The 16,296-nt window shown below is 38.0% G+C and overlaps 1 protein-coding gene across 1 annotated transcript in view; it reads left to right on the forward strand.

The window, feature by feature from the left end:
• Positions 1-16,296, forward strand: part of CSTF3 (cleavage stimulation factor subunit 3) — a 78,945-nt gene that overhangs the window by 48,542 nt on the left and 14,107 nt on the right. The window contains exons 4-12 of the mRNA XM_074955104.1: positions 9,969-10,001; positions 10,492-10,589; positions 12,429-12,495; positions 12,584-12,618; positions 12,727-12,853; positions 14,267-14,344; positions 14,562-14,724; positions 15,325-15,434; positions 15,834-15,950. Coding sequence (XP_074811205.1) covers positions 9,969-10,001; positions 10,492-10,589; positions 12,429-12,495; positions 12,584-12,618; positions 12,727-12,853; positions 14,267-14,344; positions 14,562-14,724; positions 15,325-15,434; positions 15,834-15,950 — 828 coding nt within the window. The remainder of the gene's footprint in view (positions 1-9,968; positions 10,002-10,491; positions 10,590-12,428; positions 12,496-12,583; positions 12,619-12,726; positions 12,854-14,266; positions 14,345-14,561; positions 14,725-15,324; positions 15,435-15,833; positions 15,951-16,296) is intronic.

Here is a 16,296-nt window from a genome sequence, read left to right on the forward strand (position 1 = left end):
TATTTATTATTACAGAAGCACTCAGGTGTACCAGTCAGATTGGGGTTCTGTAGTTCTGAAAACTGTAGAAATACAAAGTGACATTCCCTGTCCTGAAGAGTTTATGATCTGGATTAAAACAAGACACAACAATTGAAGGTAACGAAGGGAGGACAAGGATAAAAATTATGAACACACATGGTAACAAAGCTGGGATTAGCTTAATTTGCAGGGTTTGTTTTTTTTAAGGATAAAAATAAAGGAAATATTATAGCAGTAGTTCCTAAAATTCCAACCCTAACTTTATCATTGTCGATTCCTGTGTCCATGGTCAAATCACCTAAGTTCTTTACCTCTGTTTCCCTATCAGTAAAATAGAGGTAGTATGTAGTTCATAAAAGTGATGTGAGATCAAATTTTGTGAATATTTGAAAAGTGTTAAATATTAATATCCAAATATAATCTTTCTTTAATAGTTTCATATAACCCCCTGCATCACAGCTGCAGTAGAGGAACAGATCTCAGATTTTTAAATTTAATTTCAACCTAACCTGAGTATTATCTTGATAAAATAAGATTGCAGGTATCAAAAATGAAATAGTCTGCAGTGTCAGCTGCATCCAAGAACGCTTATTGTTTAAATGTTAAGGGTCAAAGTTAGAGGTGAGAGAAACTGCAATTTAAAATCTTCTGCCCTGCCTCCTTCCCAACAACTATGTTACATCAAATTAGTCTCCTATTAGAATCAGACCCCTTCTTACCCATCCCTTTGTATTTTGGTCCACTGAAGAATCTGAGACTTCAAAATAGTCTGACTTGTCCTGAGGAGTAAGAAAACAGACTGCTATTAAGAAAAGCATGAAAAAGGATGTAAGCAGGTGCAAGCGAAAGTAGACTCTTCTCCTTACTTTAATTCTTTAGGCTCTTCAGCATGTAACTTACACACCAACTCAGTCCTTTATATGGTAGCTGTGGGTATAAGTGGATTTCAGAGTTTGCCTACACATCACCTCCTGAATCTATCTCTGAGAATTATAAATATTAGGTGTCCTTGCACATCAATCCTTGTTCAGCAAGATGGTGCCTAGATGCAAATGTCTCAAATAGTTTTGGCAGTAGCTTAATTTTATGTATTTTTAAAAGATTTCTTACGTTAGCCTGGACATGAAAATAGACTCAGAACCCACTAATAGTTAATACATCCAAAGGGCCTGCTTTTTATCTCTCTGCTTTGTAAATCAGAAGTAACTCCGATGAAATTCAGTGTAGTTACACTGGTGTAAGGTAGATCTGAGGTTAGAATCAGGTACTAAAAGTCTAGTTGATTTATTTTTTTTTAATTTACTATTCCTACTGAGGAAAAATCATAAGTTTTTGATATACTCTAAAAATACTTTTTCTTCTGAATGGATTTTATCACAGTTTTACTCGTGTTTGTCATTCTCAGTAGCATCCAGATTTGAAAAAAAATAAATCTTGCAATACAAATAAATGTTGGAGCTGTTGGATTCTCATGCTGTAAACTTGTAAACCACTGCTGCTTGAAGCAAAATGGGCTGCCTCTATCTTAAAAATATTTATAAAAGTAGAAAGCATTTTAAAGAAAGGGTTTTAGATTTGTATTGTCTGGTCCAAAATGTGACAAGCTTGTCTTACCTTTATGTTGATTGTTTTTAGACTTCATGAGCGTGTAAATTTTTTCACACAGTAAATTAGATCTGGATTCTCTCCTGCACCCAGTCTCCTCTAAGTATAGCCTGCGGGAAGCGATCAGAGAGTTGGTTTTGACTCCCTGACCTTGAGGTTGGTTTTATGTCATCCCTAGCTTAACAATGTTTAGAACAGCCTACATCATGCTCTAGACTGTGCCTGCTTGGGATAGCTAGAGTGAGGTGTGCTCTGGCTATGTCCTGTTCTACAATCTTGACATAGCTCTGAAGCCAAGAACTGTAAGTGGGGTGTGGAACAGGCTCTGGCATCTATATTACCTGTGGCGATTGCACCATATTAGGGAAGCTCCAGCACAGATGTTGTGGCCATTCCCCCTCTATACCTTTCCAGTGGCACAAAGCAAGCTGACTGAGGCAGAAGGGGGCAGTATCTGGTGCCTGTTATGCTTTTTATAATCAGTTACAGCAATCCAGTATTAATGGTCTAATAAACTGATGACCAGTGTAATGGGGGCTGGTATTTTTTTCCTAAGGGAAGAATTCAGTTGCAGCATCTCAATTACTTATTAAAAACAGAGTTGAGGTTTTTTTAAAAAAGGGAGTTGAAAGCCTGATCCCACTGAAATCAATGCCAAAACTCACATTGGCTTCAGTGGGGGGTAGGATTCATCCAAGGACTGATTTTTTTTTTTTTTTTTTCACCATATAATCTGCATGTGTCTGAAATACGCAGGAGTAGCTTTTTTCTAAAATTGTCAGCTCTGCCGCTGTATTCACATTGCACTGAACTCTGAATGTTAGTCAGTCATAGGGGCAGCCTTCCTGTGACCAGCTGTAACTCATGTAGTGGAGAGCTCCCTTGGTCCTTCATACAGCAGTAACACATGCATAACAGAATAAATTTGCACTATCTAACTTTGTATTGCCTTTATCTTTTCAAAAATATTTTTAAAGGGGTGTTCAAATACTTTGGATCAAAAATTGGGCCTTTGGATTTTATTGGTCTGCTTTTGGCTGTTACCAAGCAACAGGCATAATGCCCCATAACCTGCATTAATAAGCTAGCAAAGTACAGTTGCTGAGATCAGCCCTAGGCCCACCCTCTTCGTACTGAATGTAGGAGTCATGTGAATAGGGGGTTGCAGGTTGGGGCTCTTGCCTTGATCATGGCAGATACGTATGCAGGCTGCCCCCACTGTTCCTTCAACTATGCCTGGTTATTCTGGTTGACAATATAAGTCACAGATGCCCTGCAAAACAGTCTTTCCATGGCTCTCCACAGGTGGCAGAATCCAGCTGACCAGCATCTGTCTTGAACTCCCCTTGCTGCCTGTATTGTTTTGCGCATGCAGAAAATCAGGCTAGTCCTGCACTAGTGTCTATTTATGATTAGTCAGTGACCAAAGGGTGAACTATGTTAGGAATAGTTTATTTTTTTTAATATACATTTCAATTTTTAGATCCCTTGTGGGATTTAGAAAAAAAAAATGCTTTGGGCCCCCTTTCATGTGGGGAACGGGCAAAACTTAATTCATATGCTCAGCTCTAAGAATTGCCTTATTTCTGCTGATCTTGATGAAGATTCTACATTAATAAGTAGAAGTAAATAGAACCAAGGCCCCTGGGCTTCTCCTGCATTAGAAACAAGAGTCAAAAATCACTGTTAGCCCAATGGAAGAGGATAAGGGACATGAGCCTGTAAGACCTCCTTGAAGATGCTGAGAGCTCTCACTTCCAGTTGTCTTTAATGAGAGTTGAGGGCACTCTTCACTTCCTAGAGATGAGCAGCACTTTGTAAGATTAGACCCAAATCATAAAGATGTCCTTTTCAAGCTTCCAAGACCTTACAAACAATGGAGAATTTTAAAGCTATTGACAGTTATGCCCCTTCATCCTCAATTAAAAAAATAGGATGGAATTGAACCCTTCATGAAAGTTTGCATCCCATGAGAGACTTTTGTTAAAATAATTGTAAGGTGTCATGATAAACATTTTTAAGAGAAGTTATGCACACATCGTAATGTTCCAATTATATTAAGAAGCAGTGAGAAGTGGAAGTAGATAGATAGGTACTCCATACCTGGAGGTATGCAAAGCTGATACCTCTTATCACAGTGTCCCGGGACAGCAGGGACGCTCTAAAATTTTCTTTTGTTAAATATTAAATTGCCTGTCAGAGCAGGAAATGCCTTCTTTTGAGGCCAGCTGCTTTTTTATTACATAGTTATTGCATGCATCATAATGCACGATCCTTTATAGAGGTGTAGAAAGGGAGATGTACTGTATATGCTGTGCTCTTTGTGTGTAAAAAACATACTCTTGTGGAATGGTAGGGTTTAATTTTCCACTAATGGGGACTTCGTGGAGTTATTTATGACTGCAAAGTGATTGTAAATACTCCTGTTCTAATGTTTACATTCACTGCACAGGTGTAAATGACTGCATAGGGTTCAAGGCAGTGCAGAATCAGGCCCACAGGCTTTTCTTTCTTAGATTTCCTCTGTAATATTTCTTTCATGTTTTGAATTCTCAGAGTTTAAATTACTCTTTTTGTTCCTGAATTTATTTCCAAATATTCAGGAATGAAGGCGCTGGAAATCAGGTCACTGGGGAATGTGGGAAGCCATCAAAGGAACAGGAATATTGAGAGACAGTATCTGTGTTAGGGTCCCTATACCAACGTGGAGGAGGAAGTATTTTAGTCCAACTTCTGCCCCTTGTCCCACTTGCAAAAGAAATTATTCCCTGCAAATGAGTGGGAAAACAAAGGCAAAGTTACCTTCTGGGTAAAAGCTGTCCCTGAAGTACTACTGGCCACTAACTATGTATAAAAATATGAACAGAACTTTTCCAAGGCTAGGGAGAATAAATGGAAACTAGGGCTCTGCTTAGAGGAGGATTCAGCAAGAGGGAGTGATTCAGATGAATTGCAAGAGGCTGCAAGGGTAAATAGAACCTCTGATGCAGCTGTTAAAAGTTTAGAACCCAAAATAATATTTCCTTCAATACTTGATCCAAAATCCGTGTTTCCCTCTTTGTGGAAGTTAAAGGAATGGGAGGTAGCAGAATGTATAAATAGGAATGTTTATTTGAGGCCTTCTGCAAAGCTAGAAGGCGCTCCTTCTACAAGCTTTTTTAAAACCTATCTTCCTAGTGTTTTAAAATAATAATGAAAGTACATCTACATTGTACATCTACATGAGCTAAAACAGTGCATCTACATTGTACATCTACAAAGTACATCTACATCGGCTAAAACAGACCTTGCTCACTGTGTCCTCATGGATTCCTACCTCCTCATGGAGAATGAGAAAAGGCCAAGAGCTTTTATCCTGTGGCTCCATAGCTAAAGGGTAAAAATTTTGAAAGCACTGAAAAAACAAGAGCAATAGGATTTACCATGCAAACTGTTTCTTTTTTCGTTAGTTTTTAAATATTCCAGCACTTTTCTCTCCTGTTACAAAATAAAAGAATGCAAATAGGATCTTTGAAAATTTTCCATTAAAGTATGAACTTCTTCCATAATGTTTAATGGCTATAAATAAACAAGAGCTGTGAAGAATATATTACAAATCAAATGAGAGAGAAAGGTCTGAAATATGCACTCCTATATGAGAAAGCGTTAATTAAATGAGGATATAATGATATATACATTTCATAAACCTAGATAGGCAGTGGCCTTAAAACGTCAAAGAGAATCAAGATGCTGGCTATGGCTAAGCCTGAAATTCAGGAACAGAGTACTTCACTCATAGCTTTTCAAGCTAAATAATTTCCATTCCTTTTGGTTTAAGGATCCTTTTTTTACTGCAAGCATATTTTTTCTAGCACAGATGGAACTGACATTTGCAGACTTTCTCCCTTCTACTTTAAGGAGTGACTGCTAATACCTTAGCATATTTATGCAAATTTAGCCTATTTGTACCTGTGTGGTTAGGTCTTCTGTGGACCTGAACATAGCTCAACCTACCCTGTAAATGCAGCCTTAAAATCTATTTTAATTATCCTACCACATGCTCATCAGTGTCATGAGAGGCAACACATATACTTAAAGCTGTCAGTAAAACTATATTTTCTATCCTTTATTTGTGAGCCTTCTACTTGGGTGTGTGTTTCACTGTCTGTTGGGCAGTTATTGGATGAAATAAAGTGTTATGAGACGAGTATTAAGAGTGAAATGTAAGGTCATGAGATCCATGATCAATGGGTATCTTGTAGAAAGGAAGTTCCAGAGCTGTGGGGCAGATACTGAGAAAGGCAGGTCTCCTTGCAAATCTCAGTTTCAGTAGAGTCAGCTCCAGCATCCCTGCTGCTGGTAGGGTCAGGTCAAGGAAGGAAAGGCAGTCCTACGATAGATGGGTTTCTGCACACTGAAATCCTGAAAAATCAAGACCTTAAGTTGGATCCAGTATTAAGCAGGGAGCAGGTGCCATGTTGAGACTGCAAAGGTGATGTGCTGTCATTGACCTGTGTCAAAATCAGGAGTAGGATATAGGGTTTATTGATCTCCTTAATATCTCTTGTTTGTTTATAGCCTTTAAAAATTAAGAAAGCAGTTCACACTTTAAGGTAAAATTGGTAAAGAAATATTACTGTTGAAATGTGTTTGTTAATATTGAAGCAACCGATTTGTTTTTTGTGTCTTTGACAAGGTGCGCATGATTCACAGGAAGTTTGCTGGAGTTGGTAACTCCTGTTAAAATAGTTTGTTTTGTTCATGGGATATGGGCAAGCTTTTGGAGTTGGCTTTAATAAAATGTTTGGGTATTAGTGGATCAGTTCCATGTGTTTCTGTAAATGTTTAAATACGCATGGAAATATATTGGGGCCCACCGGATGAATTCTGGAAATGGCTAATGTCCCTTCTCCTTTCTTTTACGGGGAAGGTTCCTTCATAGCATTAATCCTAGAAAGATGACACTATTATTTACTGTACATGTTTCCCTCAGTTTAATTATAGAGTTTATCTGCATATCTAATCAGACTTAGGTCCAGGGCTAAGGGCAGGCTTTCATTTTCTTTCGTAAGATATTATAATACTGTTTGTCAGTTACTGTTCATTAGCAGTCAGCTTTGTGGAATTGTGATTCTGTCCCTTGGATTTTATGGTACAGTTGCCCTTTTTCACCACAAATAAGTCAAAGATGCTGGTTAATGTATTTAGTGCTCCATCCTGCGTGTGGAGATGTTTGTATAAATTAAAGGGAAAGGGCTCTCTCATCCCTCTCCTAGTTCTGTGTTCCTTCTGGGATTTGTGAGATTTTTTTTTGAATGTCAGAGAAATGGTACAAACTTGGCTGATTGGCTTGGAAAATCATCCATGATTCAGAAAAAAGCTAGAAGCTGTCTTTTGTATAAATTGTCTGGTAAGCCAGGGGAAAGGGAAATATAATAATCAGTCCTGGAAGTGGTAAAAATATGGACTAGAGGCCCTCAATCTCCTGAGAAGACAAAGTACGCATTCCAGCTAGATACTTAAGGACATAAACTGAACATTCAGAAATGCATGCAGTGTGTTCCTGCAAATAAAGCTGGAAGACAGAAATGACAACTAGACATTTAACCATTCAAACAAAAGCAAAGTCACATATTCATACATTATCCCAGTTAGTTTGATAAGACTATAAAGCTAACCAGAGGCTGCAGTTCCTGGGATGGCTTCTGTAATGGGAGGGAATCTTAGCATCAAGCTGAACTTTTATATGAAGATGTTGGGATGACTTACACACACAACTTAGTTTGTTCATTAGCCTTATGAACTTCCAGTCACAGAACTATGTGGGAACAAATGGGCTAAAAATTAGATGAGATCTTTGTCTTTTGATTTTATATTTGTAGTAATTATGGGCTAATTGTGTACAGCATAAATATAGGGCTGTAATAAACTTGAGAGGATCTGTTTGTCACAGGCTGCAGTACAGTTAAGCTATAAGCAGGTCTATGAGACTTCAACTATGTATTTATTCCAGAGCCGTCAATTATTTATAATACATACATCAACTTTTTCAAAATCCCACTAGAGGTTACAGATAGTCTCCATGTTACTAGTGAAAAGCAACTGGTGTTTCTCTGACTTCTTGGTAAAATTCTTTTTTTTTCCCTCTCTCTCTTTTTCTTTGGGTCAGGTAACATGGTCTTTATATGTTTGGCCAGTACCTAGGAAAATAGGGCCCTGATCCTGATTTGGGCCTTTAGAAACTGCAGAAGTATATATTTTTTCCTCCTCTGTTGTGGTTTACTTCATAAATATTGACCAGGAACATTTGTTTCCTGGCCAGTGGAATAGATGGTCCAAGGTGACACCAAAGGCTGTTAACCCAGCTGGTCATTAGCAGCCTCACATAGAGTTCACTATTATTGCTGTGCTCTGTGAAAATATAAATATTTATGGGTTGAAAGCTGAACTCTGTTGGTTTGGGCTTACAGTTTTGGGAGTTTACAGTCATTTCCTCATATTGTAAGACTGGTTCCGTAACTGATAAGAAAGCAGAATTTTGTTCTAAACTATAAAGCAAATTCCTTATTTCACATAAAACTAGTTGGCAAATTTAGCCGTTTTCCTGTTTGTGAACATTCACAAACTGATCCTTAATTTTTCTAATATATTTATTATTTGTAAATATTTGCTGAATAATGCAACCAACCAAACAAGTTTGAGCCTTTTGGTTGTTTGCAAACTGTTTACTATGACTAAGATACCGTGACTTCTGCAGTGGATGGTGCAGCTGGCTCAGGGGTTGCCTGCAGAAGTTTGGGTGTGTGGGAGGGGGCTCTGGGCAGACGGTTGAAGTGCGGGGCGGCACTGACCTTGGGGGGGAGAGAAGCGGGCTTCCTGGCTTCCACCGGCATGTCCCTGCAGCTCCTAGGCAGAGGAGCCAGGTGGCTCCGCGCACTGTCTGTGCCTGCAGGCGGCAGCCCCACCCCCCAGCTCCAATTGGCTGTGGTTGCCAGCCAATGGGAGCTGCAGAGCCAGTGCTTGTGGTGGGAGCAGCGCGCAGAGCCCCCAGGCCCTCCACCTAGGAGCTGCAGGGACATGCTGGTTGGAGCTGGGTAGGGAACCTGCCTGCCCCGCCAACCCCCTCCCCGCCCCCCCCACTAGCGGGGGGGTCCTGGGCCACACTCCATCCCCACCATCCCCCCAGCATCAGCAGGGATCCCAAGTCACGCACCACACCTGCCCCCCCACCCCGCCCCAGCCAGGCCACCTCCTCCAGCACCCGTGGTGCCCCCAGACCACCCCCATAGAGAAACGCTGGCCCAAGTTTTAGTTAGGGGTATATAGTAAAACTCATGGTCGGGTCACAGGCCATGAATTTTTGTTTACTGCCCGTGACCTGTCCATGAGTTTACTAAAAATACCCGTGACTAAAAAGTTGCCTTAACTAAGATTACTCAGAAATCAGGTTCAGTTAATGAACGATTGGTCACATAAATCCCTGGATATTTCTAAGTTTTATTTCTAAGTATTAATATTTCTAAGTATTATTTCTGGATATTTCTGCTTTCTAATTGGATGACTGAAACTTTTAACAGGAAAATAATATTCTTCTAGTATGGAGTTGGGATGAATAATCGCTCTTGCTGAAATTTATAGAAGTTGCTAACATACTTCCAAATGATAAATAATATGACTCCACAAATGTGAGAGAGCTGAATTTACTGGGTTTACTCAAGAATACTTTGTTATTCAGACAATTCTTGTTTGAACATTTCAGGAGGTTTATTTTAACACATACACTTTTCAGCATGATGTAATGATGTTTGCCAGCAATACGTTACAGAACATCATTCAAATGTTATAGTGGATTGATAAATGAAATGACCCATTTAGCTCAATAGTCAAACTAGGGTGGTTAAGATGGGGTGCCCAGAATCTGGACGATCAGATGGGCACAGAGGTAACTAGTATCTGTTTCTGTGCACTTAAGTCCACAATTTAGCACCTTAAAGTAAGTGTCCAACTTAGAAAATTTGACTTCCAATACAGAATATAAGTAAGAATGCTCATTAAGGCTGAAATTCTGGTCCTGTTGGAAGTCAATGAAGTAAACCTCCATTTGACTGCAATAGAACTAAGACTTGGCCCTAATAACAGAAATAGCCAAGAAAAATAGAGGCTTCTTGTACAATGAATAATAATTTTGCAGAGTTATGTTGTGTTGAAATATAGGGAGGCAATGTGGCCTAGTGGCTAGAGCAGTGGACTAGAACTCATTATTACTCTAAACACAGACAAACCATTTCATCACTGCGTATACAAAATTTACTTTTAAAAATAGGATTTTTCCAATTTATTTATTCTTTTCTGCTTCCCTACAGATTAAAGCAAAAAATTACGACAAAGTAGAAAAGGTGAGTCCAATAATAAATTCTATACTTTATGTAATTTTTAAGATTTTGGTTTTTAAAACAAAAAAATTCTTAGGACCTTACATATGAAATATATATTTATAAGGAGACCAGGTATCATCTCATTAGGCTGGGGTAGAAATTGGAAAGAACTGCAGCTTGCATTGAATATTTTATCTGAGTCATTCTTTTTTTATCCAGTTTATCCAAGGATACCTTAGAAGTATGATCACTAAAGTGGGTTTTATTGCTGTCAACACACTGTAAACAGTGGGGTGAGCAGAACAATTGTCCTGCATTTTATACCTCGCCAGTTCTCACTACCTAACATGAAGATAATCTTATCAAATCAGTGGGTATTTTAGGTATTCTTTCCAATACATTTCAGCTCAGAATAACAGAGAAGGTTTTAATTGAGGCGCTCAAAGAAATAATATAAAAATCTAATTTTTGTTCTTGGATTCCTGATCATGTTTTCTCCATATATTAACAGTTGTTTCAAAGATGCCTTATGAAAGTGCTACACATAGATTTATGGAAGTGTTACCTTTCGTATGTACGTGAAACCAAGGGAAAGCTACCTAGTTACAAGTAAGTAAAAATGGTTTGTTCCAAATTCTTATTTAGTTTTGATGGTGGTTCTCTTTTCCTTTACAAGGCATTGAACAGGGGTTTTGTCTTGACAAACCTGGCTCTGATCATAATGGGTCTATAAGATATCACCTGCTCTCTGTTCCAGAAACATTTTCTCTTGATTCTTTCTGGTAGGCAGTTGCCATACTCATGCTCCATATAAAATAGCAGATAAAGTTGCTTCCTTGAGACAACCAGAGAAGTTAGAGAAGTAAATTGTCCTGTCCATTTGCCTGTTAATGAGGGATTGTTCCCTATCATACATTATCTTTTGCCTAGTCTAATCTAATTTTAAACTTTCTGGTCATTGGGGGCAAATAATAAAAGCCTTCTGTAGACCAGGATTGATGGTCAAGTAATACAGCTCAAGTGTTAGCTTTAATCAAGATACAATATTCAAGGTGGAACAGTTGAAGAACTCTAGTTTAGACAAGGCCTGGGAAGATTATTCTAGAACTTAATACATCATGGTGTTGGGAAGAATTTTTGGATATTCATTTTAAACTTTTCTTTCCTTAATTTCATCCCATTTCTCCTGCTTATACTCCTGCGTACTGCACTAAATTCCTCTCCATCCGAAGGCCTGGCCTACACTTACAAGTTAGATCGACATAGCTGTAGCACTTAGAGGCATGAAAAATTCACACCCCCAAGCACCGAAATTAAGCTGATTTAACCCCTGATGTAGATGTGGCTAGATTACTGCAGAATACTTCTGTCGACTCTGCTACTGCTGCTTGGAGAGGTGGATTAGTGATACCAATGGAAAAACTCCTTCTGATGCTGCAAGAAGCGTCTACACTATGGCGCTACAGCAGCATAGCTGCAGTGGCATAGCCGTGCTGCTGTAGCACTTGTATTGTAGACATGGCCTTAATGTTTACACTTTAAGAAGCTGTAGGTTGTTGTCATGTTCTCTCCACAGTCATCACTTAGCGAAGCTATACATACTCATTACTACTGCTGTTAAAAATGGTAAATAAATTTGATGAAGAAAATCAGAATTTTTAATTTAAAAATATTAATTAAAAATATGAAAAATCACATTTTTGGGGGTATTTGTTCTCCCCTTTCCTTTGTCTTATATTCCCTAACCCTTTTTTCAGTGGCAAAATGTGTGGAGAAGGGGGTGAAAAGGGAGGTGGGAAGATGGAAAAAGGGAGAGTGAAAACAAAATTACAGTTTTTGGCAGAGACCAGGGGCGGCGAGAGGTTGATGGTTGAAAGATTTTTAAAAAAATTTCCATGAAATCGTTTGATTATTAAAAAGAAGTAATTTTTATGGAGGGAGGGGAAGAAGAGCATTTCAAAGTAAAAACCAGGTCCATTCAATTTTTTTAATTATAAACCACTCCTTTTAATTCTTAACTGCTTTTTGTTGTTTTTCTCAGGGATTCCTAATCTCTTTCAGGTATTGCCACGAAGTAAATCAGTCAGCAAGGAATATTTATAGAGCAACTGGCCTTATCTCCTCTATTCCTGGTGCACATGGCATATGTGAGCTCCAGTCATCTAAGAAGAGAGAGCCCCAGGCACACGAGAGCATTACGTACTGCCATCAGTGCACTAGGCCAGCTACAGTTTTCCTTTTAACTTCCTTGCTTGTGGTAATTGTCTGAATACAGAAAGCCAGGAATTTAAGGAAACCAAACACCTATTTTACAGCACTAGTCTTTTTTACTTAAATATATATTTAGAATTTGTTGCTAAAAGAGTTTTTAAAATAAATACTATTTATTAAAATTGATAAAACCTAGTCCCAGCTCTGAATGTTTTCAATATTGTGGCATTTTTTCAGAGAAAAAATGGCTCAGGCATATGACTTTGCTCTGGATAAAATCGGCATGGAAATCATGTCATACCAGGTATGTTTTGTTATCTAACTAGTTATTTCTGATTACTGTACTAAGTGCTTCTTGATTTGATTTTTTCTGGGTTTATTTTTTTACATAGATCTGGGTGGATTACATCAATTTTTTGAAAGGCGTGTAAGTACTTTTAAGTATATTTTAAAAGTTAATTCATGTAATTATAATGTTTTATATAAGTTACAGTGTTTTAATTACTGACATGTTAGTGTCTCACTTCACTATTAGAGAGGCAGTTGGATCTTATGCAGAAAACCAGAGGATAACTGCTGTTCGTAGGGTTTACCAGCGAGGTTGTGTGAACCCAATGATCAACATTGAACAACTCTGGAGAGATTATAACAAATATGAAGAGGTAACTGAGAAAATAAAATTGTTTGTGATTTTAGGTTTGTTTAGAAAATCCTGTCTTAAAAACTACTAAAAGTTGGTCCCAGAATTGTGTCCACCCTATATATGTGTGCAAACAGATAAAAGGTAGTCCAGTGCATGTTTTGCATGTACAATGGTGAGCTCTTTGTGCATCCATGCAAGAATTTTACAGGGTGATAATTTGTTTCTTTGTATTTCTTCACTTACAGACTATTTGTTCGGATAAACTTTGAGAATTTTTCCCTTTTCATATAGTTTGTTGTGATGTTTTAAGTTACATAGTGTCATGCGTTTTCCGTCTGCTGTATTGGAGAATTTTAGTAGCAATTTTTTATTTTTAATATTGATATCCATTGTGAAGAGTCAAGAAAAACGTGAGCCTTTTGAACATCTAAGTATGCTGGTTTTTAGGGTCTTATTTGATCTGTACTCAGTAGGTGCCATATCCCCACAGAGTTCCCTTAAGGCCTGAATTCAGTAGGAGTTTATGGCGTTCAACAAATTGCAGGAGAGAGTAAAATTTGCAGGATCTAGTCCAGTTCATGCCCTTAGTCCGAAGTGTAAGGCATTTGAAGTAGCAAATACCAAGGGAGTTTCATTCCATTTAAATGAACAGCACGATGAATTTAAAGAATATGATTATCTTTCTCAGACATTTAAAATTAATATATTTATTTAAGGGGCATGATTATAACTTGTCCTATGTGCCCACCTTGGGGAATAAGTGTGTACAAAGCCTACTCACCTACTTGAGTACCCAGATTGCCAATCTGTATTAATGGGACAGAGTAGATTTTGTGGAGCTGTTATTACTCTTAACCGCTCATAGATGAGCAAGGAGGGATGGGAGTGGCCAGTGCCTTGGCTCTGACCTCTGCAATATGCTGGACAACAGAGCTGAGCTTCACTTGGTAAAGGACAAGGGGTAATGAGGGAAGGAATTGTGACTGACTGTGGACTGATCATTACTTCGGGCAAGACAAAATTTCAGTCTTATGTCCCATAATTTGTATGTAAAGTTTATTCTTATGTTTTAGAAGTCTTAAGTCTCTGAATCCTTCCTGCACAGTCAAACATCACTTAGGGCATGTGTGTGTTAGAAGTAAAAAAATCAAAAATATTTTGTGATATAAATGACTAAAAAGTTTTGGGAGCAAAAAGAAATTGCCAAACACAGATTGTTCACGTCATCGCATTTGTTCCCTAACTTGGCCGCTTATCATACATTTATTTGGAGATATTTGTTGTTTTCTGATGTCCATACCTTTTAAAAGACTTCTGTTGAACATTCTTAAATTGTTTTACAGGGCCCTTCCTCTCTCTGAAATAAAATCCAGTAGTTTGTATGTTTTTGTAAAATAGTGTATTTTCAATTGCTCTTTATTTTTCTCCCCAGGGAATCAATATTCACTTAGCTAAAAAAATGATTGAAGATCGGAGTAGAGATTATATGAATGCTAGACGTGTGGCCAAGGTACAGACTCCTGTTCACTTCATTTTTACATTGGTTAATTCCATAAAAGCCAGAAAACATTAAGCCTAGTTAAGATTTTCAAGTACAGCTACTTGTTTGGTAGGCTGATAGATTTGATATTTTCATAGGACAAAAATGCTAAGCATACCTGTGAGCAGTCACTTTCATGATGTCTATTTCTCTCTACAACTTAAAACATTATCTACCTCTTCTTCAGGAATATGAGACTGTTATGAAAGGTCTGGATCGCAATGCTCCGTCCGTCCCCCCACAGAATACTCCCCAAGAGGCTCAGCAGGTTGACATGTGGAAGAAATATATCCAGTGGGAAAAGAGTAATCCACTGCGCACAGAAGACCAAACTCTCATAACAAAAAGAGGTAACATGATTAGATATCAGAATCAGACATAGATACTCTGCAACATGTTTTGAATCATTGTTGAGAATTGGGAGTGACCTTCAGCTGCAGAAGTAACGTGTTCTTAACATTGTCAATGTTAAGGTGCTATGTCTAAAGTTGGTCAAATCATGTTTTTTCTTCATTAATCCCAATTCCGGCTCTACATACAAATACCACTGCAACACTTCTGTCAGTACTTCAAGCTGCCTTAACTCCCTTCAAAGGCCAGGCTGCAAATGCCCTATAGTGGGCCTGGAAAATCTGCAAATATAGGCTATTTCAAACCATGATGGGAGGTCACAGGCCCATATGCAGAAGACTTTTCCAGTCACCCCCTCTCTGTTATACTGAGGGGATCTTGCATCAGTATGTCCACTGACTACAACTGGGTAGTGTCCCGAAGAGAGGCAGGCTGTCCTCAAGCCACATTGGGTATTAGTAGGATCTACTGTATTATCTGATACTTCTGTGTTTGATACATTTGTAATTTAGTTACCAGTAACCAGTGTAAGTTACTAATATACAGTCATACAAATTCTTTTGCTAGGAATATTTATCACTTTGACTTTTTCCCCCTAGTTATGTTTGCTTATGAGCAGTGCCTGTTGGTCCTCGGGCATCATCCAGATATCTGGTACGAGGCTGCACAGTATCTTGAGCAATCCAGTAAGCTGCTAGCTGAGAAAGGGGTAAGGGAATGGATACGGCCAAAGGGGAAAACACATTTTTAGCATTTCAAACTGTGTGTAGATTTTAGAATTCTGAATAGTATTCCATAATATCAAAAATTAAAAATAACTGCACTTAAGAGACTTTGAGTTATGAAATGCAATTATAATGTTGGCATTAAATATTTTAAGTAGTTTAAATGTTAGATTTTTATGGTTGATACATATAGTAGCATTCTAATGCTGACCCTTCAAACGCTTATGTACATGAGCGAATGGAGTGAATACTCCATTTGAATTCAGTAGGGCTACTCACATAAATAAAATCCATGTGCACAAGTGCCTGCCAGATCAGATCTTCATTTTGTCTTCAGTGTCATGAGTATTAAATAATGTTGTTACAATGTTTGTTTATCGTAGGACATGAACAATGCTAAACTGTTCAGTGATGAGGCTGCTAATATTTATGAAAGAGCGATCAGCACTTTACTAAAGAAGAACATGCTTCTGTACTTTGCATATGCAGACTATGAAGAGGTAAGCGTAAAGATTTCAGTATTGACTCAAACTCCAGTGGGACAAGATGTCTTTTCTCCAAAATGTCATCTGCTTGAAAAGTACTGTATAAACAGAATATTAATTCTGCCAAACTTCTCAGCCTATATTGATACTTTGTAGGCTAAAGTAATATAATGGAAAAATATTTCTATATTATTAATTCCAAAAATATGTTAGAAATATTCAGCTTTCTACTTAATTATTTTATTATTATTATTTTTCAAACAAGTAGGTAGAGGCAGACAGTGGCAGAGAGAGACTTCCAGGAACTTCAGCTTCTCTAGTATTATGAAGCATGTTAGCAATTTTTTTATTTTATTTTATT

Source organism: Natator depressus, chromosome 6 (genome assembly GCF_965152275.1).
Source record: "Natator depressus isolate rNatDep1 chromosome 6, rNatDep2.hap1, whole genome shotgun sequence".
NCBI lineage: Eukaryota > Metazoa > Chordata > Testudines > Cheloniidae > Natator > Natator depressus.